Source organism: Lampetra planeri, chromosome 49 (assembly GCF_965212315.1).
Source record: "Lampetra planeri chromosome 49, kcLamPlan1.2.h2, whole genome shotgun sequence".
NCBI lineage: Eukaryota > Metazoa > Chordata > Hyperoartia > Petromyzontiformes > Petromyzontidae > Lampetra > Lampetra planeri.
In genome coordinates this window covers 3,290,730-3,314,811 of record NC_136155.1, presented here as the reverse complement: position 1 = coordinate 3,314,811, position 24,082 = coordinate 3,290,730, and the positions used below count along the sequence as shown (strand labels likewise).

The following is a 24,082-nucleotide window of genomic DNA, read 5'->3' as shown; positions in this document are numbered from 1 at the left end:
GTGTAGGGGGGTCATATGACCATACTTCACCACGCTGGTCAGGTGCGGGTTTATGAACGGAGGATCCGGTCCGTACATCATTCGCCACGGATGTTAGCCGCGTCCGAATTATTTATTCAACTTCGGGGTCATCCCCTCCCCCCCCACTATCTTGAGAAGTGTCTATTATCCGCCTCTCGTGTGAGTGAGCAACACATCTACGTGCCACCACGAAGGAGCATGGTGCGAAACGTCGCCTATGATCAAATGCACGAAGGCCACACTCGTTGTCGACGGTGAACGCGCTTCGTGTGTTGCCTGCGCCCGTGCACCACCAACGGCCATACTCGGCAGCAAAGCGCATCACCAGATACATCACGATAACGCGTGGATCACGCTCGCCCGCACCCTTTACCCACCCAGCAAAAGTGGGGGGGTGCTCGACCTATACAGCCCCTCCCCTACCCCCCCCCCCCCCGCGCTGCGACCCTCCCCCCCTCTCCGCCCGTCCTCCAAATGTCATGGGCAGAGGGCGAATCCTTGCGCGATACACCAACCCCAACCGCCAGTAGCGGCAGCTGGGACGGCAGGAAGGAAATTGGTGTTCGCGCCCAACAAATAAAAACGAAGTGGCCGGAGAGAAAGCGGGAGAGAGAGAGTGGGGAGAGAGGCAAGTGGGGGGGGGGGGGGAGAGCGAAGCAGAGGGAGATGGAGTGCGGGAGTGCGGAAAAAAATGTGCGAGTGATTTGCTGGCGAGGGCTGACCGCGTGAGCGCGGAGAAGGGAGCAGAATTAAACGAGAGAGGAGGACGAAAGACAGATTCAGAGGCGCCTGACCCCCCCCCCCGCCCGCCCCCCGGTACCCCCCCCCCCCCCACAACCGGCCCCCCCCGCCCCCGCCACACGAGACCCCCCGTGAGGCGCGGCGCGAGTGGAGGTCACGCGGACACAATCATCACTCCTCACAAGGACAGCGGCGCTCTGCTCGCCGAGACGGATGGACGGATGGGTGGGTGGGTGGTGGTTGGGTGGGTGCGTGGGCAGTTTGGTGGATGGGTGGGTGAGTGAGTGTGTCGGTGGATGGGTGGGTGAGGTGTGCTGCTGTGTGACTGGGTGGGTGGCTGAATAGGTGTAAAGGTGGGTGGGTGACGGCGTGACTGGGTGGGTGAGTGGGTAGGTGGATGGGCTTGGTGTGTGGGTGGGTGGATAGGTGAGCATGTGGATGGGTGACTGAATGTTTAGATAGCTGGCTGAATGGCAGGGTGGTAACTGCGTGGGTGAGTGACTGATTGGATATATGAGTGGGTTAATGGCTGGGTGGGTGTGCAGGTGGGTGAGCAGGTGGGTGGGTAGGTGGGTGCTGGATGGCTGGGTAAGTGGATAATTGTAGTGGGTGACTCGGTAAGTGACTGGATGGCTACGTGGGTGCGTGACTGAGTGACTGGGTTTGTGAGTGACTGGATTGGTGAGTGACTGACTAGACGAATTCGACAACGCACTTGACCCACGGACTCAAGGTTACGGAGTTCAAATCCTGGTTGGGGGATCCAGAGAACGAGTACTACTGTACATCCGATTAGCACGGTTGGCTACATACGGAGCGAAAGAAGTTCAACATTCATACAACATATTATTGGTTCTTTCGGTAAAGTCACGTCGAAGGAAAACAATGAAATAATAAAAAATATAAAACAATTTCCCTTCTACGTGACTTTACCGAAAGAACCAAGAATATGAATCCCTGCAGTCACGAAAGCTTTAATTCAAAATCCATACAACAGTGGTCATATGGATTGACTGACCCCGGCCATGGGAATGTGGAAATTATCAGAAAGGCGCGCTGTCCCCACGCTTGTGTTTCACGCACACACGCGCGTATACAATGTACAGGTTCTCCTCGCTTTACACGGTGGTAGTAGATGCGTTCCAAACATGCAGGGAGCTCAAACAGAGGAGCACACACAGTACACACAGTGATGCATCTGTGTACCTCTGCGTGTATCTCAGTGTGTGTCTCGTTGTGTGTATCTTCGTGTGTATCTTTGTATTTCTGTGTGTGTCTCTGTGTGTATCTCTGTGTGTATCTCTGTGTGTATCTCTGTGTGTGTCTCGTTGTGTGTCTCCTCGTGTGTATCTTTGTATCTGTGTGTATATCTCTGTGTATCTCTGGGTGTTTGTGTACACACAGTACACACATATACTGCGTGAAATCGTACAAACCGAAAAAAAACTAATCGGGAATCCCGTACCTCCCTATCTACACCATCCCAACCATCCAGTAAATCATGTGACTTGTGTGTTGCCAACCCCACTCGGATCCCTATAGGAGGGGATCTAAGGGTAAGGCTACATACCTTCTTAGTGTGTGATCCTATAGGATGGGATCTAATGGTAAGGCTACATACCTTGTGAGTCTGTGATCCTATAGGAGGGGATCTAAGGGTAAGGTTACAGACCTTGTGAGTCTGTGATCCTATAGGAGGGGATTTAGGATGGGCGGAGTTTGCGGGCGGCGGGCATTGCCCCCCCCCCCCCGGTGCCCCCCCCCCCCCCAAAAAAAACTGGACACCTTCATTAATTTATTTTCAGTAGTTTACAAGAAAAATAAAAAAAATTAATTACATTTACCCGCGGTTCCTAATGTGAGGGACAAAGCGAAGCCAAATATATAAATAGTGGATCTCGGGCAAGGTTTTCTTGGCCGTTGCATTCACAATTTGACGCAACCAGATATAGGCGCATTCGGGGCCAGGACATGTCCGGGTTTGAGTCCAAATCATGAAGCGATGGCTGCGATGGCAATTCAGTGGGAAACCGCCGAATGTCGTCGTTCCTGGTGCCGTGTGGAGTGAACATCGCTACCCGCGGGAGACAAAAGAGGCCGGGCGTGGTGCTGGCCAACCACCCTATCGTGTGCCCGTGCCGGCCTTTCTAGGTGCTGCTACTCGCTAACAGCACTTGCCCCAACAGTCTGTTAAGGCTATACGGGAGGTATTTGTCTTTGTGGTAGTGCCGGGGGAGCGGTGGCACAGCAGTTAGCGTCATTGCGCTACGACCCCCGGCCAATGATCTCGAGTTCGATTCCCGCTCACGGCCACGAACACCGGGGACGATTTGTCTGAGTCGGGCCCTGGGTCTCATCGAACTCGGGACGTCGAGATCGTAGAGCAGTGCCCTGACCACAGCGCCACCGCTCCCCGCTCTACAGAATATACACACATGGCTTTTTTTTAAAATATGTTTTCCACACACGGGCGATACGCATTCACACACTCGCGGATCTGCAAACACTCGAGCATGCACAATCGCACGCGTGTATGTGTGTACGTAGGACGATACAAAGCGATAAAGACACGCCGTCTAGCAAGTGCTGTGAGCGAACGCTTATTAAAGCACGAGCGAGGCAGCGTGACCAGGACCGTCTTTGTCTCCCCTGCGCTGATGTTTGCACACCGCTACAGGCACTCATTGTCAGGCTGAGTCGACCTAGGGAAGGGGAATGAGGAGGAGGGGGGTTAACATAAATACGTCAGATATCGCTCGCCACTGACGTTTGCCGTGAGAACAGAATTCGAACCCAGGTCGTCGGATTCCGTAGCGCGGTGCCCACCTGCATGGACGGGGGGGGGGTGACGTAATCAGCACCACGCCCGGCCGCCTTTGTCTCCCCGGTGACGATGTGTTACAAATCGCACCAGACACTCGTTTAATGCTGAGTCGACCTAAAGGAGGCCCAGGGACCGCTTCAGACAATCGTCACTGCTGTTGGTGGCCGTGGGCGGGAATCGAACTCGGGTCACCTGGTTCGTAGCGCAGTGGCGCGAACCGCCCCCCATAGACTCAACTTAGCGCACGAAGATCCCCCGTATAGCCTTCCACAGACTTTTGGGGCAAGTGCTGTTAGCGAGCATCTATTAAGGTTGTCGCACACACACACACAGACAAAATAGTGTGTACATAAGTGCATAATGGTGTGGTTCTGTATAAACAGTGCTGCACAAGCACAAACAACAACAACAACTCACCGCGTTTATCAATAATTCTGTGTGGCCCTCATCGCGGGACAAATGTACTGGGCGACGTTTCGGGCAACGGCCCTGCGTTATATCGCGCGCGAACGACGAGGGCCATTTCCGCGAAACGTCTCCCCCTTCGGATCTCGCAGCAGAGTTATTGATAAATGCGGCCAGGCTTGTGTTGTGTGTATAGGTGAATGGATCGAGGTGGGGTGGAGGGAAGAGGCGGGGGGGGGGGTGTAAGAGTGGGGGGGGAGAAGGGGGGGGGGCGAGGGGGGGGGGGTCGGGGGCACCTCGCCTCCCACACAAACACGGACACGCGCTCAATTAAGTCGCATTAGAACAACTTTTCCACGCCATTGTGTGTTTTAAAGGATAGCTAAAAGGGTGGGAGGGAGGGAGGTAGGGGGGGGGGCCGGGGGGAGGTGGGCGTCTGTGTCGGGGAGCGGAGCGGTAAGTGCACGAGAATTTTATTCTCGGGGGGGGCCGGGGGGGGGGGCGGGGGGGGGGAGGAAGGGGGCGGGGGAGGCCTTGAAGTCAAGGTTTTGGGTTTTCATTCCACCCCGCCCGAAACTCTCCCGTCTCTCTCTCTCGCCCCGCGCAGTGTCTTCATAGCTCTCCCCGCGCTCTCCCCGCGCTCTCCCCGTGTCTCTAAAAGCTTCTTAGGAGATGACAATGAGCGGCGGCGGCGGCGGCGCGGACGCGAGGAAGGAGGGGAGGGGGCGAGGAGGCGGGTGGGGTGGGGGGAAGGATGGGGAGGAGGAGGCACCCCCTAACGGAGCATTTAACGTGCCGAGTGTATCCACACAAACACACGCACACACACGCACGCATGTACACACACACGTACACACACGCACACACGTACATGTACACACACACATGTACACACACACATGTACACACACGCACACACATACACACACACACGTACACACACACACACATGTACACACACCTACACACACACACATGTACACACACGTACACGCACACACATGTACACACGCAGGCAACGTGTACACAAAGACAAAGATCACCCTTATAGCCTTAACGGACTGTGGGGCAAGTGCTGTTAGAGAGCACCTATGAAGGCTGGCACGGCACACGAGGGAGGTGGGCGGCCAGCACCACGCCCGGCCGCCTTTGTCTCCCCAGTGACGATGCTTACACATCGCACCAGGCACTCATTTGCGGCTGAGTCGACCTAGGGGAGGCTCACGAGACCGGTTCAGATAATCGTCACTGCAGTTGGCGGTGGCCGTGAGCTGGAATCGCCTGGTTCGTAGCGCAGCGCGCTTCCAACTACACTACCGCTACCCTCACTTTGACACAAAGATCCCCACCCGCACAGCATGTAACACAGACTGCAAGTGCACACACACACACAAATACGCACGCAACACGACGGCCCATCATCCCTTCAGTGTCGATAAAATCAGGATCGGAAAGTTTCTGGTAGTCACGAGCGGGTGTCTCGTGGCACGTCCGGTCCTCGGCGCAGGAACGTGGAATTCCCATGCATAGCTCAAAGCGGACAGCGACAATGAGCGCTGCGCCGCGCTCGTTTTGTAGCTTATGTATATAGACTGCATGCGTATAGACTGTATCGACTGTGTACCATCTATAGACTGGACTTGTATACATTGTATTTGATTGTGTCCTCGCTATAGACGGTATGCGTATAGACTGTATCGACTGTGTACCATCTATAGACTGGACTTGTATACATTGTATACGATTGTGTACTCTCTATAGACGGTATGTGTGTGTAGATTGTATCGACTGTGCTGTTGTATGTGACTGTGTGTGCACAGTCCTCATCGTCTGTGTGATCAAGCGCCTTGGAGGCGAGGGTTGGTGGGTCACGCAAAGATCTGCGATAACTCTCCAACTCGCGCGGCGCGGCAGGAGTGGCCAGGAGATGGCAGTGCAGCAAGTGGGTTGTTCGTGCGGACCCCGTGAGCGTTACCTCCCAGCTCTCGAAGAGATGGCAGCTACCCACACCACCACCACCACGTGACCTACAGTTTACCCCACCACCACCACCACACGTGACCTGTCGATGCACTACCCACACTTTACCCCACCACCACCACGTGACCTACAGAACCACCACCCACACTTTACCCCACCACCACCACGTGATCTGGTGATACACTACCCACACTTTACCCCACCACCACCACGTGACCTACCGGTCCACTACCCACACTTTACCCCACCACCACCACGTGACCTACAGAACCACCACCCACACTTTACCCCACCACCACGTGACCTACAGAACCACCACCCACACTTTACCCCACCACCACCACCATCACGTGACCTTCCAATCCACTACCCACATTTTACCCCACCACCACCGCGCGCGACCTGGTGAAGCCATTACACGGGAGGTGGGACGCGAGGCATTCAAGACACTCGCTCCATAGTTTTAACTGCCGCAACGGGAGATCAAATTTAGCCGACCACTTGCATCGCGATTCTCAGCGCGCTCGCCGTTGCGCCCACTGTGGCAGCATCCTGGCGTCGTCCTTCCTGCTGTGCTGCCTTATATCGTTGTCCCGTCTCATGATGAACACCCTCACGGCCTAACCCATCCGTGCGTGATCCACCAACCCTCCGGATCCGTGGTTCACCACGCGCCGGCGCATCGCGTGCCACGTGGCGACACAGCGCCCCTCTACTAAAGGGAGGGGAGAGAACATCGACCAGGAGTAAAGGATTGGAGCGAGTACAGAGCGAATTTAAGGCTGAGTCGACTTCGGGGAAGTTCAAGATTTGGGTCCGATATCACTGACCGCTGATGGTAACCATGGACCGGAATCGAACGCGGGTTCACCGAATTGAGTAGCGCATTGCAACAAAACCGTAATTATAATATATATTTGGGGGGGGGGGGTACACCCCCCCCCCCCAATATTCAAATATTCTCAAAATGCCCCCCCCCCCCCAATATATTGCTATAAAATAGATTTTTGTTTATATGATGGTGGTTATGGTTGTACTTAATTAATCCCTAATCTCTGCCATTACATACAATGAAACAAGAAAAGGTAAAAAAGAAAAAAAACAGAGCAATGTAATACAATACACTATTAGACATTATTGTAAAAAAATAATTAAAAGTCCATCCCATGTGATTGTGAATTTTTTAATATTTTAGGCAGGAAATTCGTTTTAAAATTTAGATTTTTTTTCTGGGGGGGGGACCCCCAGACCCTCTGGAAGATTTGGTCCCCCCCAATATTGACTCCATGGCTACGGCCTTGCATTGCACACACACACAAATACAACAATTCCCCGTGTAGGCTATGTCGACTGTTGGGGCAAGTGCTGGTAGCGATGACCTATTAAGGTCGGCACGGCGCACTAGGGGGTGGGTGGCCAACACCACGCCCGGCCGCCTTTGTCACCAGGTACTCATTTCAGGCTGAGTCAACCTAGGGGAGGCCCAGGAACGGTTCAGATAACCGTCACTTTTTGTTGGCCGTGAGCGGGAATCGAACTCGGGTCGCCGGATTCGTAGCGCAGCATAGCGCTAACCTTTGCAACTACGCTCACCACCACCATCGCCACAGATTTTGCCGACTCGTATCATCGATTGCATTCGATGCTCAACGTCCACGATGCAAGCCCCGTCGTCGTTATCGGCCACGGTCGATCCGCTGCTGGATGACGGCCTCTTCAAGCCGTCACCATCTGTCGTGATCCTGCAATGCGCTCCGCATGGCACCTGCACACGAGTTGATCTCACCATCGCTCCGTCTTCCCACTGGACGTGCCCTCTCAGACGCGTTCCATCCTTCGACTGCCACTCCGCGATTAGTCTCACCCACCGGCTGTGTGTCCTAGAGACGCACAAAGACGCAGACGCACGGGGACACATGAACACTGACACACGGGGACACCGTGAGACACAGTGAAATACACGGGGACACGGAGATTACTATAAGACAGTGTACATCTATACATCTGTGGGAGTCTACAGTGTGAATCTGTGGGTCTATGTGTGAGTATATGGGTCGCTGTGTGAGTATATGGGTGTCTCTGTATGTTTGTTGAACTTCTTTCGCACCGTACGTAGCCAACCGTGCTAATCGGAAGTGTTCAGCGTGGGTCTCTGGGTCTCAGTATGGGTCTATAGCTCTCTGTGTTAGTCTATGAATTTCAGTGTGAATCTATAGATCCCTGTGTGAGTCTACGGCTCTCAGTGTGAATTTAGAAACAGTATTTCTGTGTGAGCCTACGGGTCTCTACGGGTCTTAGTGTGAATTTATAGATGCCCGCGTGAGTCGACCAGTCTCTATGTGAGTGTATTGTTGGTTCTATGTATCAAGGCCGTTGCCATGGAGTCAACATTAGGGGGGACCAAATTTTCCAGGGGGTCTGGAGACCCCCCCCCCCCCCCCCCAGAAACAGAAAAAAATCTAAATTTTAAAACTAATTTCCTGCTTAAAATATTTTTAAAATTCACTAACACATGGGATGGACTTTTTATTTATTTTTTACAATAATGTATAATAGTGTATTGTATTACATTGCTCTGTTTTATTTTTTTTTACAATAATGTATAATAGTGTATTGTATTACATTGCTCTGTTTTATTTATTTTTTTACATGTTCTTGCTTGATTGTATGTAATGGCAGAGATTATGGATTAATAAAGTACAACCATAACCAGAATCATATAAACATAAATCTATTTTAGAGCAATATATTGGAGGGGACATATTGAGCATATTTGAATATTGGGGGGGGGGATGTGTGTCCCCCAATATTTATTTACAATTACGGCCTTGCTCTGTATACATCTGTACATCTTTGCGTGAGTCTATGGATTGGCCGTGTGAATCTATAAATCCCTGTGTGCGTCTATAGATATTTATCTTCGTGTGATACTTTTACACTAAGGCGATTGATGGGGCAGATGATTGCGTCAGGAGTAGCAAGCGGAGTGGCGTCATCGCTGCTGTGACGATGTCTCCTTCTCCTCCCACGTGTTTGTGAGCCCACGTTATCTGTCCCATTGATCTGTCCCACGTTATTTGTCTCATGACTCTGTCCCACGTTATCTGTCCCATTGATCTGTCCCACGTTATCTGTCCCATTGATCTGTCCCACGTTATGTCCCATGGCCTTGTCCAATGGCTTTGTCCCATGGATCTGTCCCACGTAATCGGTCTCATGGATCTATCCCACGTTATCTGTCCCATGCATCTGTCCCATGTCATTTGTCCCATGCATCTGTCCCACGTTATCTGTCCCATGCATCTGTCCCACGTTATTTGTCCCATTGATCTGTCCCACGTTATCTGTCCCATGCATCTGTCCCACGTTATCTGTCCCATGCATCTGTCCCACGTTATTTGTCCCATGCATCTGTCCCACGGTATCTGTCCCATGGATCTGTCCCACAATATCTGTCCCATGCATCTGTCCCACGTTATTTGTCCCATGCATCTGTCCCACGTTATTTGTCCCATGCATCTGTCCCACGTTATCTGTCCCATTGATCTGTCCCACGTTTTCCGCCGCATGCATCTGTCCCACGTTCTCTGTCCCACGGCCCCTGTTCCGAGTCGTGGACAAAAGTCGCCACTCACGCGCACCCCGCGAGTTCTAAATGTATCCCATTTGGAAATCGATGCAGGTGTTCGTGTTGACGTTTGAGGCTGAGTGGACCCCTACTGCCTCCTAGTGGCTCAACAGTTGCGTAGATTATAAGAATAGGTTAAACCCTTTATAGCAATTAAACAGTTGTGCCAAGATGTTAAAACACCAAACTGAATCATGTCTACATTAACCACAAATAATTGTGGTGAACATGAAAAAAAAACACATATGCTGTGATAGTGAATGATGTGGCATTGTCTTTGAAACTGATTGGTCCACACCAGAGACGGCTTTTTTATTTTATTTCTTCACCTGAGGACGGCTGCTTGTGTTGTGTCCGAAACGTCGTGAGAATCTTATTGTTTAATTTGTATTATTTTATTATTTCCCTTCTACGTGACTTTCCCGAAAGATCCAAAAATATGAATCCCTGCAGTCACGAAAGCTTTAAGTCGAAATTTAGAGACAGCTTTCTTTAGAGCCTCGTCTCAAACAGCGTTAGTCCAGAGGACGCCAAAAGGCGAACAGCACAAAGACAACGCCACCGTCAAGACATTGAGAGCTCGGGGTGAGCAGCTACAAAGCTGTGTCTGGTATGGACCAGAGACAGCTTTGTATATGATGCACTGTCAAATACAATGCATCATATACTACCAGATCATGTTTGTTGTTGTTGTTGTTGCATGTTCACCACAAGTATGTGTGTGGTTAATGCAGACATGCTTCCTTGCTAAAGGTTTTAGCTTTGTGTCTTAACATCTTGACACCTCCTGTTTTATTGTCACAAAGGGTAAAACCTATTCTGATACTTTTATACTGGCCCATGATGTTGCATAGATTACAAATTAAAACGCGCAGTGCGTACACATGTACTGCATCGGTTACCTCATTGGTACTTGCACTACACTCGAGCTGGTTGTGAGTTAAGATTGCAGATTATGTCTAAAAATCAATCAAGGGGGCGTCCATAAATGACGTCACGCGATTTTGGACGATTTTTTACCCCCCCAGCCCCCTCATTAAAACATGCTTCAAATCGCTTTAAACTATTGTCATTGTAGTGCGTGTTTAATGTGCCGCTGCACTCTGATGTTGTAGGAGAAAACATTTATTAAAAAGTATATTTAATTAAGTGGAACGTGTTGTCTATATTTATTTAAAGCGCATTTTGATGTGACGTCACATTTCTCACCCCCCCGCCCCTCGTCACACATCGCCACAAATGTCTGACCCCCCCCCCCCCCCCTAGGTGCGTGACGTCATTTATGGACGGCCCCAAGTCTCCGGTCTAATTTGCGAGGTTACCACCATCATCACCGCAGCACCCACGTGATGTGGCGCGGTGACGTCACCCCGCACCGCTTTCCCGCCACTGTGACCATGACGTCATCACGCACCTCATTAATGCCGCACGGTGGCGACGTCATCGCGTTAAAGAATTACGGGAGTTGTTGACGTCATCACGCACCGCGCTGCAATGATGGGGCGGGGAGGGGCGTGATATGTCACCCACAGCCCGAGTCAATTGAACGTGTGGTGACGTCACCACGCGTTCACGGCACTGACAATTGAATGAGCGGATGACGTCAACACGCTCTTAACGGCGGCTGTGGAGAGAGCGCGATGACGTCAACGAACCGTGCGTCACGGCCGCGTGCGTGATGCCGTCATCACGCAAGCTTTGCGGCTGCGGTGACGCCATCGCGCTCATCTTGGAGCGACGCGACCTGCCACGTCACGTGCTCCCCCCCCACAACGCGGGGGGGAGGGGGGCGGGGGGGCCCACGAGCTTGTGCTCCCATTGGCTGCGGCGCGCGCGACGTCTCTCGGGCCGGCGGGCCAATCGCGAGGCGGCGTGTGGGGGGGGGGTCGTTCCGCAGTTGGTTGGGGGGCGGAATGAAAATCCCGAAAGGGGACGCGGATCTGGAGTCGAGGGAACCAGAGCCGAGCCGAGACCCAAGGAGGAGGGAGGAACCAGGGGGGTGCGATTCTGCAGCGGTGTCCGAGCGATGGTGAAGTGGGCACGCAAGGGCAGATCACATCATCCGGGGCAGAGCGAAACGGCGGCCCCATCGCGAGGCGACGGATCCCAACGAGGCCGGAGCGACGGGAGGGAACAGCGCGGAACGGAACCGCGGTTGAGCGGAACCCCACACACACCACCACCCCCGCCGAGGTCCCACGTCCACAACACCGGCGGGCAGAGTTACCGGGGAAACGAAGATCCCGAGTTTGTGAGAAGCGGGAACCACGCGAGGGCGGAAAACGGAACCAGATTCCGAACCAGAGCGAATCCGGTAAGAGGTGGGGAGGTGGGGCCTTGGAGAGAGGCGAGCGAGACTCCAAAGCCAGAGAGAGAGAGACCCAGAGCAGCTCGCTCCCAGCGGCAGGCCCTGCTGCCCCCCGCAATGTCTCCCCTCGCCCTCCTGCGCCTCGCCCTGCTCGCGGGCCTCGTGTGCGCGACCGTGAGCGGCCAGGGCCACGGTCACTCCCACGGTGGACAAGCCGGGCACGGTCACTCCCACGGTGGACAAGCCGGGCACGGTCACTCCCACGGTGGACAAGCCGGGCACACTCACGGTGGACAAGCCGGGCACGGTCACACTCACGGTGGACAAGCCGGGCACGGACACACTCACGGGCCCGGCGGAGGCTGCCCTCACGGCCACGGGCCCTCCAACCCGGCCGATAAGTACCACCAGAAGCACTACGAGACGGCCAAGACTCAGCAGCAGCAGCAGCAGGGGGTGGAGGAGGAGGTGGAGCTCCACGGGCCGGAGAGGAGAGACGCGGCGACCGTGTGGATGCAGGTGAGGCCTGTCGCTGTGTGGATGCGTGCAGAGCGCCGGGTGGATAAAGCACAGCAAGTTGGCACAGTAGGGGGGGGCACAGGTGGTGCACTTAGCCTGGCACAGTAGGGGGCATAGGTGGTGCATCAGCCACTCATCTCGGTCATCTCAGTCAGTCGACCCGTGGCACCTGCTGGGTCTGCCCCGTGACCTCCTGCCAGTGGGTGTTCGACACTTCACGTGATAGCCTCAAGGTGCACATAGCCTGGCACAAGCGTCGTGGTGACGTCACCGCCACTTAGTGGCGAATGGAGGTCGTTGTTGTTGTGTAGATGCAGGCGAGGGCTGTCGCTGTGCGTGTCGCCGCGTCTCTCTGTCGGTTCAACCCGTGGCACCGGCTGCGTTCTGCCCCGTGACCTCCCGCCAGCAGCGAGGCCTCAAAAGCGCACCGAGCCTGGCACAAGCCCCGTGGCAGGCGGCACAAGCGCCGTGGCAGGCGGCACCGCCACTTAGTGGCGGGCGAACGGCGGTGGTTGTTGTTGTTGTTGTGGCGAGCGAGCGCCTCGGTGTTGCCGTGCCTCCACGTGTCGCGTGGAGCGGTGGCGCAGCGGTTAGCGCGACGAACCCGGCGACCCGAAATTCGAGTCCCGCTCACGATCACCCCCCAACAACTCCGCCGCCGCCGGTGGCGAATATATTTGGACCGCGGTCTCCTGCGCCTCCCCTAGGTCGACTCGGCCTCGAACGAGTACCCGGTGCGGTGTGTAAAAACATCGTCCACTGGGGGGGAGACAAAGGTGGCCGGGCGTGGTGCTGGCCACCTACCCCCCCCCTCGTGTGCCGTGCCGGCCTTCAGAGGTGCTGCTCGCTGACAGCGACTGCTTCAGGGGATCTTTGTCTTATTTTCTGAGCGGTGGCGCAGTGGGTGAGCCAACTTGAGCGTTGAATATCTGAACCGGTCTTGAGCCTCCCTCTAGGTCGACTCAGCTCTAAATGAGTAATCCGGGGCAAGTGGGTCAGACCACAAACCCGCTCGTACACCAAGCCAGCCTTAAAGCGCTTTGACTGTATGTTGAACTCCTTTGTTGAACATCCTTCGCGCACCGCACGTAGCCAACCAGGCACTTGCCCCAACAGTCTGTCGAAGTCGACACGGGGGCGGCGGTTGGGATACCTTTTGTCTCTGGCACAGCGGGCAGTACACGTGGTGCAAACCACCAGTCGTCTCAGTCGACCCGTAACATCCGTGACGCGCAGTCGCCGTCTTTATCCGTGTCCGCTGATCCGCCCCATGGCAGCCGGAGTGCTGACGTGTCTCTCCGTGTCCCCACGTGTCCCTCTGTGTTCAGCGTCTCCACGTGCCCCTTCCACGTCTCTCTCTCTCCTCGTGTGCCTCCGATTAGAACGGTTGGCTACGTATTGCGCGAAGGAAGTTCATATATATGTATAGATTAGTCCGTGCCTCCAGGTGTCCCTCCGTAGCTCCACGTGTCTCCCGTCTCCACGTGTGCCTTGCTCTTTTTTTACTTCAAGTCCCCGGCGCTTCTGTGCTGTCCCCGTGTCTCCCCGTGTCTCACCATGCCGCCGTGTCTTCTCCCCGTGTCTCTGTGTCCCCGTGTCTTACCGTGTCTCACCGTGCCGCTGTGTCTTCTCCCGGTGTCTCTGTGTCTCACCGTGTCCCACCGTGTCCCCGTGTCTCGCTGTGCCGCCGTGTTTCCGTGTCTTCTCCCCGTGTCTCGCTGTGTCCCAGTGTCTCACTGTGCCGCCATTTGTTTCCGTGTCTTCTCCCTGTGTCTCAATGTGTCCCTGTGTCTCACTGTGTCCCCGTGTCTCAACGTGACGTGTCACCATGTCTCACCATGCCGCCGTGTGTTTTTGTGTCTTCTCCCCATGTCTCCGTGTCTTACCGTGTTTCCGTGTCTCACCGTGTCCCCGTGTCTCACCGTGCCGCCATATGTTTCCGTGTCTTCTACCCGTGTCTCACTCTCCCCGTGTCTCATCATGTCCCGGTGTCTCGCCATGTCCCCATGTCTCACCATGCCGTCGTGTGTTTCCATGTCTCTTACATTGTCCCCGTGTCTCACCGTGTCTCACCGTGTCTCACCGTGTCTCACCGTGTCTCACCGTGTCTCACCGTGTCTCACCGTGTCTCACCGTGTCTCACCATGTCCCCGTGTCTCACCGTGTCTCTTACCATGTCCCCGTGTCTCACCATGCCGTCGTGTGTATCCGTGTCTTGTCACCGTGTCTCACCGTCTCACCGTGTCCCCGTGTCTCACCGTGTCCCCGTGTCTCACCATGTCCCCGCAGGCCCTGGGCGCCACGCTGCTGATCTCCGCCGCGCCGTTCCTCATACTCTTCCTGGTGCCGCTCGACTCGGACTCGGCGCGCCGCTCCTCGCTGCTGCACACACTGCTCAGCTTCGCCTCGGGGGGTCTCCTCGGAGACGCCTTCCTCCACCTCATCCCCCACGCCATCGGTGACCGCGGCACCCGACTGGCCTGCCTCCACACGGCGTGTCTTTGCGTGGCGTGTCTCCACACGGCGTGTCTCTGTGTGGCGTGTCTCTGCGTAGCGTGTCTCTGCGTGGCGTGTCTCTGCGTGGCGTGTCTCTGTGTAGCGTGTCTCTGCGTGGCGTGTCTCCACACGGCGCATCTCTGCGTGGCGTGTCTCCACACGGCGTGTCTCTGCGTGGCGTGTCTCCACACGGCATGTCTCTGCGTGGCGTGTCTCTGCGTGGCGTGTCTCTGCGTGGCGTGTCTCTGCGTGGCCTGTCTCCACACGGCGTGTCCCTGCGTGGCGTGTCTCCACACGGCGTGTCTCTGCGTGGCGTGTCTTTGCATAGCATTTTCTTGCTGTGGATTTCACACCTGATGATGATTGCTTGTGTTGCAGTGGAAACGTCGTGAGAATTTTTAATTGTTTTATATTTTTATTATTTTATTATTTCCCTTCTACGTGACTTTACCGAAAGAACCAAGAATATAATTTGTTGTGTCTCCGTGTATCTCAGAGCCGCACTCTCACCACTCGGAGTCCGGACATGGACACGGACACGGCGAGACGCACAACCAGGGACACGGACACAGCCACGGTAAGACAACACGGACTGTGTGTGTGTGTCATGCGCGGAAAAAACTCGATTTTTCCAGCGGCAGGCATCGGGTTTTTTCTTTAATACAATTAAACCCGATTTCGAGGAATTAAAACCTGGTTTAATGAATACGAAACTCTGATCCAAGGCTTAGGCTGCTTCCTCGTCGGTGCTGCTATCGTACTCGGGGCCGTCGGGCACGGGGTAGTCGTAGAATGCGGCGGGCAGGTTGGTCGTGATGAACACGAGCTTCTCCTCCACAATCGTGGGCGCCAGTGAGTTCCTTAGCTTGGAATGGACGAAGTCCATCGTTGAGAGGTTGGCGAAGTGCGCTTCTGCAATTAGAACCAATTAAACCGGATTTCTCCCAATCTCAGATGATCGGGTTTAATATAAAAAGACAATTAAACCCGATTGTAAAAAAACCCGACTGTGCCACCCGTGGTGTGTGTATATCTCACGTGACCTGTTTTTCCATTATCGAAGTATGAAAAATAAGAATTGGTTTTACCGTTTCCGGCAATGAAATAGGAGCTGTTAAGATGTTCTAACACCAAACAGAAACCTTTTGCAGGGAATCAAGTCACTGCGTTAACCACACGTACTTGTGATGAACACACAAACAAACATGCTTCTGATAATGTAGGCCAATCGGTTTCAAAGGCAGCGCATTTATTATCAGAGCATACGTGTCAACCCATTCGGTTTACCCATATTCTTGTGCAAGGAAATTGAGTTTTCAGATCCATATGGGACTTTGCAGGATGATCGTTGAGATTTATAAGGGCACGGCGTGACCAATAAGCTCTGAATTGATCTGTAGTAAGGTAGGCACTGATAAGGGGTTGACGGGGATGTCAGAGGATGTTTGTTTCCATGTTCACCACAAGTACGTGTGGTTAATGCAGACTTGATTCCTAGCAAAAGGTTTCCGTTTGGCGTTTGAACATCTTAACAACTGTTTTAATTCCAGCCAGGGTAACACCTCTTCTTACTTTTCATACTGTGTGTGTATACATCTCTGCGTGCCTACGTGTGTCTGTGGCTTTGTGCTTTTTTGTGGATATGTATCTCAAGTCGGTCAACCCATGGCACCTGGGTCTGTCCCGTGACCTCCTGTCAGCGAGGCTTCGACGCTTCACGTGGCCTCAAAGTGCACCTGGCCAGGCACCACTTAATGGCGAATGGCGTCTGTTGTTGTTGCTGTTGTTGTCCGTGTGTGTCTTTGTCTTGTGTGTGCGGGAAGCGGTGACGCAGTGGTGAGCGCACTGCGCTACGAACCCGGCAACCTGAGTTGGATTCCCACGCACGGCCAACACCAGTGACGGTTATCTGAATTGATGCTGAGCCTCCCCTAAGTCGACTCGGCCTCAAATAATTACCTGGTGTGGTGTGTAAACATCGCCACTGGGGAAACAAAGGCGGCCGGGCGAGCGTGGTGTTGGCCACCCACCCCTTCGTGCGCCGTGCCGGCCTTCATAGGTGCTAATCGCTAACAGCACTTGCCCCAACAGTCTGTTAAGGCTACACGGGTGGGGGGGGGTCATTGTCTTTGTTTGCAGGCCCTGGCTCGCACCTCATGTCCGTGGGCCTCTGGGTTCTGTGCGGAATCATCGTGTTCCTCTCCGTGGAGATGTTCGTGAGACACATCAAAGGGAGCCATGGACACGGCCACAGTCACGGTCACGCTCACGGTGAGTCCCTGTCTGTCATGGTCACAGTCACGGTGAGTCACTGTCAGTCACGGGAGAGCAGTCACGGTGCTTATAGTCACAGACACGGGTATAGCTACGGCATAGGCGTGTTCACTGTCATCGTCTTTGCAAAGCATAGTCACGGACGAAGTGTGAGATCACGGATCCACACGTGTGCGTGCGTGTGTGTGCGTGTGTGCGCGTGTGCGTGCGTGTGTGTGCGTGCGTGTGTGTGCGTGTGTGTGCATGCGTGCGTGTGTGTGCGTGTGTGTGCGTGTGTGTGTGTGCGTGTGTGTGCGTCCGAGTGTAAGTTGGGAAGTGGTGGCGCAGTCGTTAGCATGGTGCGCTACAAACCCGGCGACCCGAACTCGATTCCCTCTCACGGTCAGAATGAGAACATTTATTGATACTGGAGGAATCCAATGAGCTATGAAGCTCTTTTTCACAGATGTCCAATAGTCCACATCGGTGGCGACTGTCTGAACCGGTCCAGGGCCTGCCCCTAGATCGACTCAGCCTTAAATGAGTACATGTTCCGGCGTCTAAACATCAGCACTGGGGGAGACAAAGGTATGTGGCCTTGGAGTGGTGCTGGACACCCTCCTCACGTCATCGTGTCCCGTGTTACTCGCTGACAGCACTTGCCCCAACAGCCTGCGCGGCCTACACTGGGGACCTTTGTCTTTGTGCGTGCGGCGCGCAGTCGAGAAACGAGAGAAGGGAGCGAAGAAATCGGATAAAGGGAAAGGGGACGGAGAGGGGGAGGTGGTGGAGGGGAAGGAGGTGGTGGAGGGGAAGGAGGTGGTGGAGGGGGAGGTGGAGGGGGTGCGGAGGAGACGCCCGGATCCAGCCAGCCCCCAGGAGGGGGAGGTGGCTCCTGCAGACGGGGGCCAGGGGGGGGGCCAGGAGGGAGGGGCTGAGAAGAGGGAGGAGGAGGAGCCCAAACGTGAGTGACGCGTGTGTCTCCGTGTCCCTGTGTGTCGGTGTCCTTGTGGTTCTGACTCCGTGACCACATGTCTGTGTCATCAGTTCCCCACGTTTCCCCGTGTACCTGTTTTTTAATGTCTTCCAGGGTCATAATTTCGCCGAGTCCCCGTGTGTCTGCGTGTGTGTCCGTGTGTCCCTGTGTCCCCCCGTATGTCCCCCCGTGTGTCCCCCCGTGTGTCCCCCCGTGTGTCCCCCCGTGTGTCCCCCCGTGTGTCCCCCCGTGTGTCCCCCCGTGTGTCCCCCCGTGTGTCCCCCCGTGTGTCCCCCCGTGTGTCCCCCCGTGTGTCCCCCCGTGTGTCCCCCCGTGTGTCCCCCCGTGTGTCCCCCCGTGTGTCCCCCCGTGTGTCCCCCCGTGTGTCCCCCCGTGTGTCCCCCCGTGTGTCCCCCCGTGTGTCCCCCCGTGTGTCCCCCCGTGTGTCCCCCCGTGTGTTTCCCAATGTGTCCGCGTGCGTGTAAGGAGAACCACACCTGTCCAGCTACTTGAACCTTGTCCCCCGTGTCTCGCCCGCGTCTCCAGGAGAGCTGCAGGTGTCGGGCTACCTGAACCTGGCAGCGGACGTGACGCACAACTTCACGGACGGCCTGGCGATCGGGGCCTCCTTCCTGGTGGGGCCCAACGTGGGCGTGGTGACGACGCTCACCATCCTGCTGCACGAGATCCCCCACGAGATCGGCGACTTCGCCATCCTCCTGCAGTCGGGCTGCACCAAGAGACAGGTGGGAGGGGTGGGGAGGGACGGGGGGGGGGGGTTGAGCAGTTCCTGGGCCTCCCCTAGGTCGACTGCGTGGTGCGGTGTGTAGTAAACATCGCCTCTGGGGAGACAAAGGCGGCCGGGCGTGGTCCTGGCCACGCAACCCCTCCTGTGCCGTGCAGGCCTTCATAGGTTCTGCTGCTCGCGAACAGCACTTGCCCCACCAGTGTGTGAAGGTTATATGGGGAGGGGGGACCTTTGTCTTTGCACGAGTGGGCTCCAGGAAGCAAGTCAGGGACGACGATGATGATGACATAAATAATGAAGGTTTTTAGGTTAGATCCCGTAAGTATAAATGTGTCGTAACCCTCCACCACCCGACACAGCCAATAGCAGAGGATTTCACGTAAACAAAACGCCAATTACTGACTACTTCAGCCCACTGATGTTGAAGAGTAAATCTACAACGTTTACAATTTGAGTTCAATAACGTTTCGCTGGTAATTACATCCAGCATCACTGGGCGATTTGCCATAATAGCAGTAGGTTTTGTTTACGTGACAAATCCCTTACTAATTGGCTGTGTCGGGTGGTGGAGGTTTATGACACATTTATACTTGTGCAATCTAACCCAACAACCTTTATTATTAATGATATCGACCGCAAAAGCCGACTACGTGTTAAACTGATGATGATAACGATCACAACGATTATGATGCTGCTGCTGACGACGAAGATGACGATAACCACGGTTATAACAACGATGACGAAGTTGACGACGATGACATGTCCCCCCCCACCGCACCCCTACGCAGGCCATGTGGCTGCAGCTGTTGACGGCGGTGGGCGCCCTGGCGGGCACGGCGTGCTCGCTGCTGGCGGAAGGGGCTGGCGAGGCGGCCTCGGCGTGGGTGCTGCCCTTCACTGCGGGCGGCTTCATCTACATCGCCACCGTCTCCATCCTGCCCGAGCTGCTGGGCCGAGCCGCGCCCCTCGCGCAGTCCGCCCAACAGCTCGTCGCCATGCTCACCGGCGTCGCCATGATGGTGCTCATCGCCGCGTTCGAGTAATGCGGCGGTGTGTGGGTGGGGGGGGGATGTGAGGATGAGGGGGGAGGTGCTGGGGTGATGCGAGGAGGATGCCCGTGAATGGGGAGAGGAGTATCGATGGCCGTGATGTGGGTGGGGAGAGGATGGGAGTGATGGGCGAGTGATGGAGGGGATGGAGCCATGGTGGGGTGAGGGGGTGGAGGGGGCGGGAGTGATGATGAGAGGACGGAGAGGGTGTGTTGAGCGAGTGGCTGTCTCCGAGGGGAGTTGTCTGTGGCTGTAACGGAGTGCAAGTGTCGGTGTGTAGGGTGTGTGTCCGTGCTCCCGTGTGTCCCTGTATTGGGTGTCTGTCTGTGTCACAAAGTGAATTCTCATCATTCCATAGTTAAATGTGTATGTGTGTGACTCTGGATTTGTGTGTGTGTGCGCACATGTCTGGGTGAGTGTGTGTATCTGCTCGTGTCCGTGTGAGTCTGCATGTGACTTTGTATGATCTGCAATCTCTTTTAATTCAAACGCTCCACGTGTGTGAGACGGTATGAATTTGTCCGAGCGTTTCCGTGCGTGTCAGTGTGTTGGGGAGCGGTGGCGCACCGGTTAGCGCACTGCACTACTATATGAGCGAACCGAGTTCAATTCCCGGACCACAGCTGGCAAAGGTCAGCGAGTGACATTTGCACCCAGCTCAAGGCTTTACCCCCCCTAGGTCGACTCGGCCTTAAACGAGTGCCTGGTGCAGCGTGCAAACGTCAGCACTGGGGGAGACAAAGGCGGCCGTGTATAATGCTGGCCACAATACCCCCCCTCCTGTGCCGTGTCGGCCTCAATAAGTCGCTCATTAACATCGCTTGCCCCAACAGTCTGTAGAGGCTACATGGGGGACCTGTGTGTGTGTGTCGGTGTGGGTGGACTAACACAAGGGGTTGTGTGTGAGTGTGTGCGTCAACACACCACAGGTTTACACACCCGCGCATGCTCTACACGTACACACACCCGCACACACACCCGCACAACGTTACACGGTCTCCTATATCATGTGAATGCCCGAACTGTAACGAGGCCCCAGTTTACGCGAATAAATCTCCACGCAATTTTGGCCGACCAGTGTCTGTCTGTGTGTGTGTGTGCGTGCGTGCGATGAGTGAGCGGTGGCACTGCGGTCAACGCACAGCGCTATGAACCCTGTGACTAGAGTTTGATTCGCGATCACAATTCCAATAGCTGGCGAATATCTCAACTGGTCCTGGGCCTCCACCGTGAAAGTGAAAGGCCACTTTGCGCTGCTGGTCATCCACCCACGCCGTGTCCCATTCCGGCCCACAGAAGTGCCGTTCGCTAACGGCACTTGCCCCAACAGTCTGTGTGCGCAGTTTGTATGTTCTCTCACCCTGTTCTGCTGCATGGGTTTCCTCCGGGCTCTCCGTTTTGACTTCCGTCGCTAAAAGTTACCCGCCCATCCGCGCACAGCGTAAAACCTGTGCCGGTCAAAAACACCCCAGTCACTGCTGAAAGATCCCCTGCAAGTCACTCGACGTGTGACCCCTGCATAGCAGCAGCAAGATCACCCCCTCCCTACTGCGAGAACTTGGCAGGACCCTCCTGAAAAGAGGCTCTTGAGACTCGAGGCTTTCCTGCGGCTCCACGCACGGCGACGTTGAGCTGACGACAACCTTGCCCCACCAATTCGCGTGGTTGGCTACGTACGGTGCAGAAGAAGTTCAACATGCATACAGCTGAAGGTTTTTGAGAAAGATGACTGTCCTTGACCCCTGTTCACGCACGCGCACTCGCTACGACCAATCGGACGCCAGAGAAATAAAAGCGAATTCCAGGACGGGGTCGAGTCGGGTCGGGCCGCGGCTCCGCACGACGGCGACTTTAATTCGGCAATGGGCGCCAACGCGTGACCTCGTTTCTCACCGCGAAACATTCACCACACGCGGCGGACAATTGAACAACGGTTGCCTGGCGGGGCGGCCACGGGGGGGGGGGGGGCCGCCACGGGGGGCAGCCACGGGTGCGACTCGGGAGGCGCCAGGAGGATGAACCACAGACGAGGAGTGGGAAGGCAGCAGCAACAGTAGCAGCAGCAGCAGCCACGCGACGGTGAGGAGCCGCGCGGCGGTGAGCAGCCGCCGGCGCTACCAACGATTGCCCACTGAGCTCTGTGGTCGTAAGGAGCTATCGTCCGATGAAACCCACTCGTGTGAGGGGGCGACAACACACACGATCCCCATGCAGATGGAGCGGATGGAGTCCACACTTTGCTGGACCGCCTTCTCTTGGCAGAGCCAGGATACGGGCTCCTCGTTGACACCCATCCAGGGTAAGAAGGGAGTTTCGCAGGACTTGTGGGTGATCCACCAACCCTTGCTACTGCCTCCACAGTTCTGGAGCACAGCCACCGCCAGCATCCGGCTGCGGCGAACAGCGGTATACTGGACGTGGTGTGCCGGGTCACGGACCCGGGCGGGCGCAGCTGAGGCTGTGCGCGCTACAATAAGCTGGGACAACGACGACGCCGTGCGGTGCAGTGGTCAGAAGTAGCAGCGCAGCTGGGGCCACCACCCCCCAGAGGTCAACGGTTTGATTCCATCTCTTGGCGTGGCAGTTGAAAGGTGGTGGGCGAGATTATTAAATTCTCCCCCCCCCCCCCATTCTGCTCACCCCCCTGTCCCCCCCCCCCAACCTCCTCTGCCCACCCAGCAGCAGCAGCGCAGACAATATCCACCGCGGTTCGTCTGCGATCCACAGGTCCGTGACAACGTCCCGCGCGCTCCGGTGGAAGAGCAGGCCAAGAACGCCCCTCGTCGAGCGTCGTCGCGGCCGCTCCGCTAGAGCTCGTCCCGGGAGGCGGCGACCCCCACGACGCCCGACCCCCTCGCACCCCGGGCCCCCTTGGAGCCCCCGGGCCCCCCCCCGCCAGCGACCCCAGCGACCCCAGCGACCCCGCCTGGTCACCGTCGCCGCCGTCGCCCCAGAGCGCGGAGGCTTCGGTGTCGCTCACGTAGAGCGCCTGGCCCGCGTAGTGCGACGGGAAGACGAGCAGCGGCTCCAGCGAGAAGGCGAGCAGGTCGCGCGGGGAGAACGGGGCGCAGTACCTCCCTCCTGGGGGGCACGCGCAGTGGGGGGGGGGGGGCACACGGGTAGTACAGGCGGAGACGCGGTAGGCGAGTCACTCACGTGGGGTGTTTGTACCACGTGACGGGTAGCCGAGTCACTCACGTGGGGTGTTTGTACCACGTGACGGGTAGCCGAGTCACTCACGTGGGGTGCTTGTCGTACATGACGGGCAGGAACTCGTCCACGGGCACCATGCGGCTGAGGGGCTGCGCCAGCAGCAGCTTCTGTGCGCCGCGCAGCGACAGCGCGTAGCTCAGCGTCCAGTAGGAGTAGTCGGGCACCACCAGGGCCCGCACGCCCGGCACCCGCCGCCTCGGGGCGCTCCACCTGCATGCGCTTGCGCCCCACGTAACTGCCGGCCGCCAGCCATGAACGGGAGGGGGTGGGGCACAGACAAAGACAGAGGTCACCTGCGTAGCCTTTAGCAGACTGGCGGGGCAAGTGCTGGTAATGCATATGACGACGACGACGATGATGATGCCGATGACCGTGGAGCGGCGGGTGTTGGGGGGGCTCAGGTGACCACGCACATGAGGTCCCACTGCAGCCCCTGCGCCGACACCTCGGCCATCGTGAGCTCCAAGCGGCGGCGGAAGTTCTGCTCGAAGCGGCAGTCGTCCTCAAAGAGCAGCACGGAGCTCAGGCCCCGGGACACCACCTGGGTGGGGGGAGGGGGGCGGGGCACGGGGGGGTGAGAGGGGGGGGGACAGGGGTAGAGACGGCACGCACGTTAGACACGACGCTATGGGGTGACACACACACCACGGAGTCAGGGCTAAGGCTGGCGTGAGGGTATCAGCGCAAGGGTTGAGGCTCCCGTGGGGTCACGTGTGGGGTCATGCGTGGGGTCACGCGTGGGGTCACGCGTGGGGTCACGCGTGGGGTCACCTGCTCCCACACGTGGTGGTGGCTCAGGAAGCAGCCGATCTCGCCGCGCGTCAGCAGACGCCGGCCGGAGTACGGCTCCCAGTAGCCGGGGCAGCATCGCCACCCCCCATGGCCCGCAGCGCCTCGTCGCTCAGCGTGCTGCTCGCACAC

The 24,082-nt window shown here is 56.3% G+C and overlaps 2 protein-coding genes across 2 annotated transcripts in view; one reads left to right on the top strand and one right to left on the bottom strand.

Moving 5' to 3' along the window:
- Positions 1-11,512: 11,512 nt before the first annotated feature.
- SLC39A7 (solute carrier family 39 member 7) lies at positions 11,513-21,017 on the top strand. The gene is made up of 7 exons (XM_078615936.1): positions 11,513-12,426; positions 14,716-14,884; positions 15,419-15,499; positions 17,062-17,193; positions 17,897-18,139; positions 18,698-18,897; positions 19,688-21,017. The coding sequence occupies exons 1-7, from the start codon at positions 11,626-11,628 to the stop codon at positions 19,940-19,942; spliced, it is 1,881 nt and encodes a 626-aa protein (XP_078472062.1). The 5' UTR covers positions 11,513-11,625; the 3' UTR covers positions 19,943-21,017.
- A 1,598-nt stretch (positions 21,018-22,615) lies between these two features.
- Positions 22,616-24,082, bottom strand: part of LOC144733972 (procollagen galactosyltransferase 1-like) — a 3,959-nt gene continuing 2,492 nt past the window's right edge. Inside the window, 7 exon segments of the mRNA XM_078616001.1 lie at positions 22,616-22,821; positions 22,824-23,022; positions 23,189-23,349; positions 23,351-23,396; positions 23,575-23,702; positions 23,933-24,028; positions 24,031-24,070. Of these exon segments, the coding sequence (XP_078472127.1) occupies positions 22,756-22,821; positions 22,824-23,022; positions 23,189-23,349; positions 23,351-23,396; positions 23,575-23,702; positions 23,933-24,028; positions 24,031-24,070 (736 nt within the window). The 3' untranslated portion in view covers positions 22,616-22,755.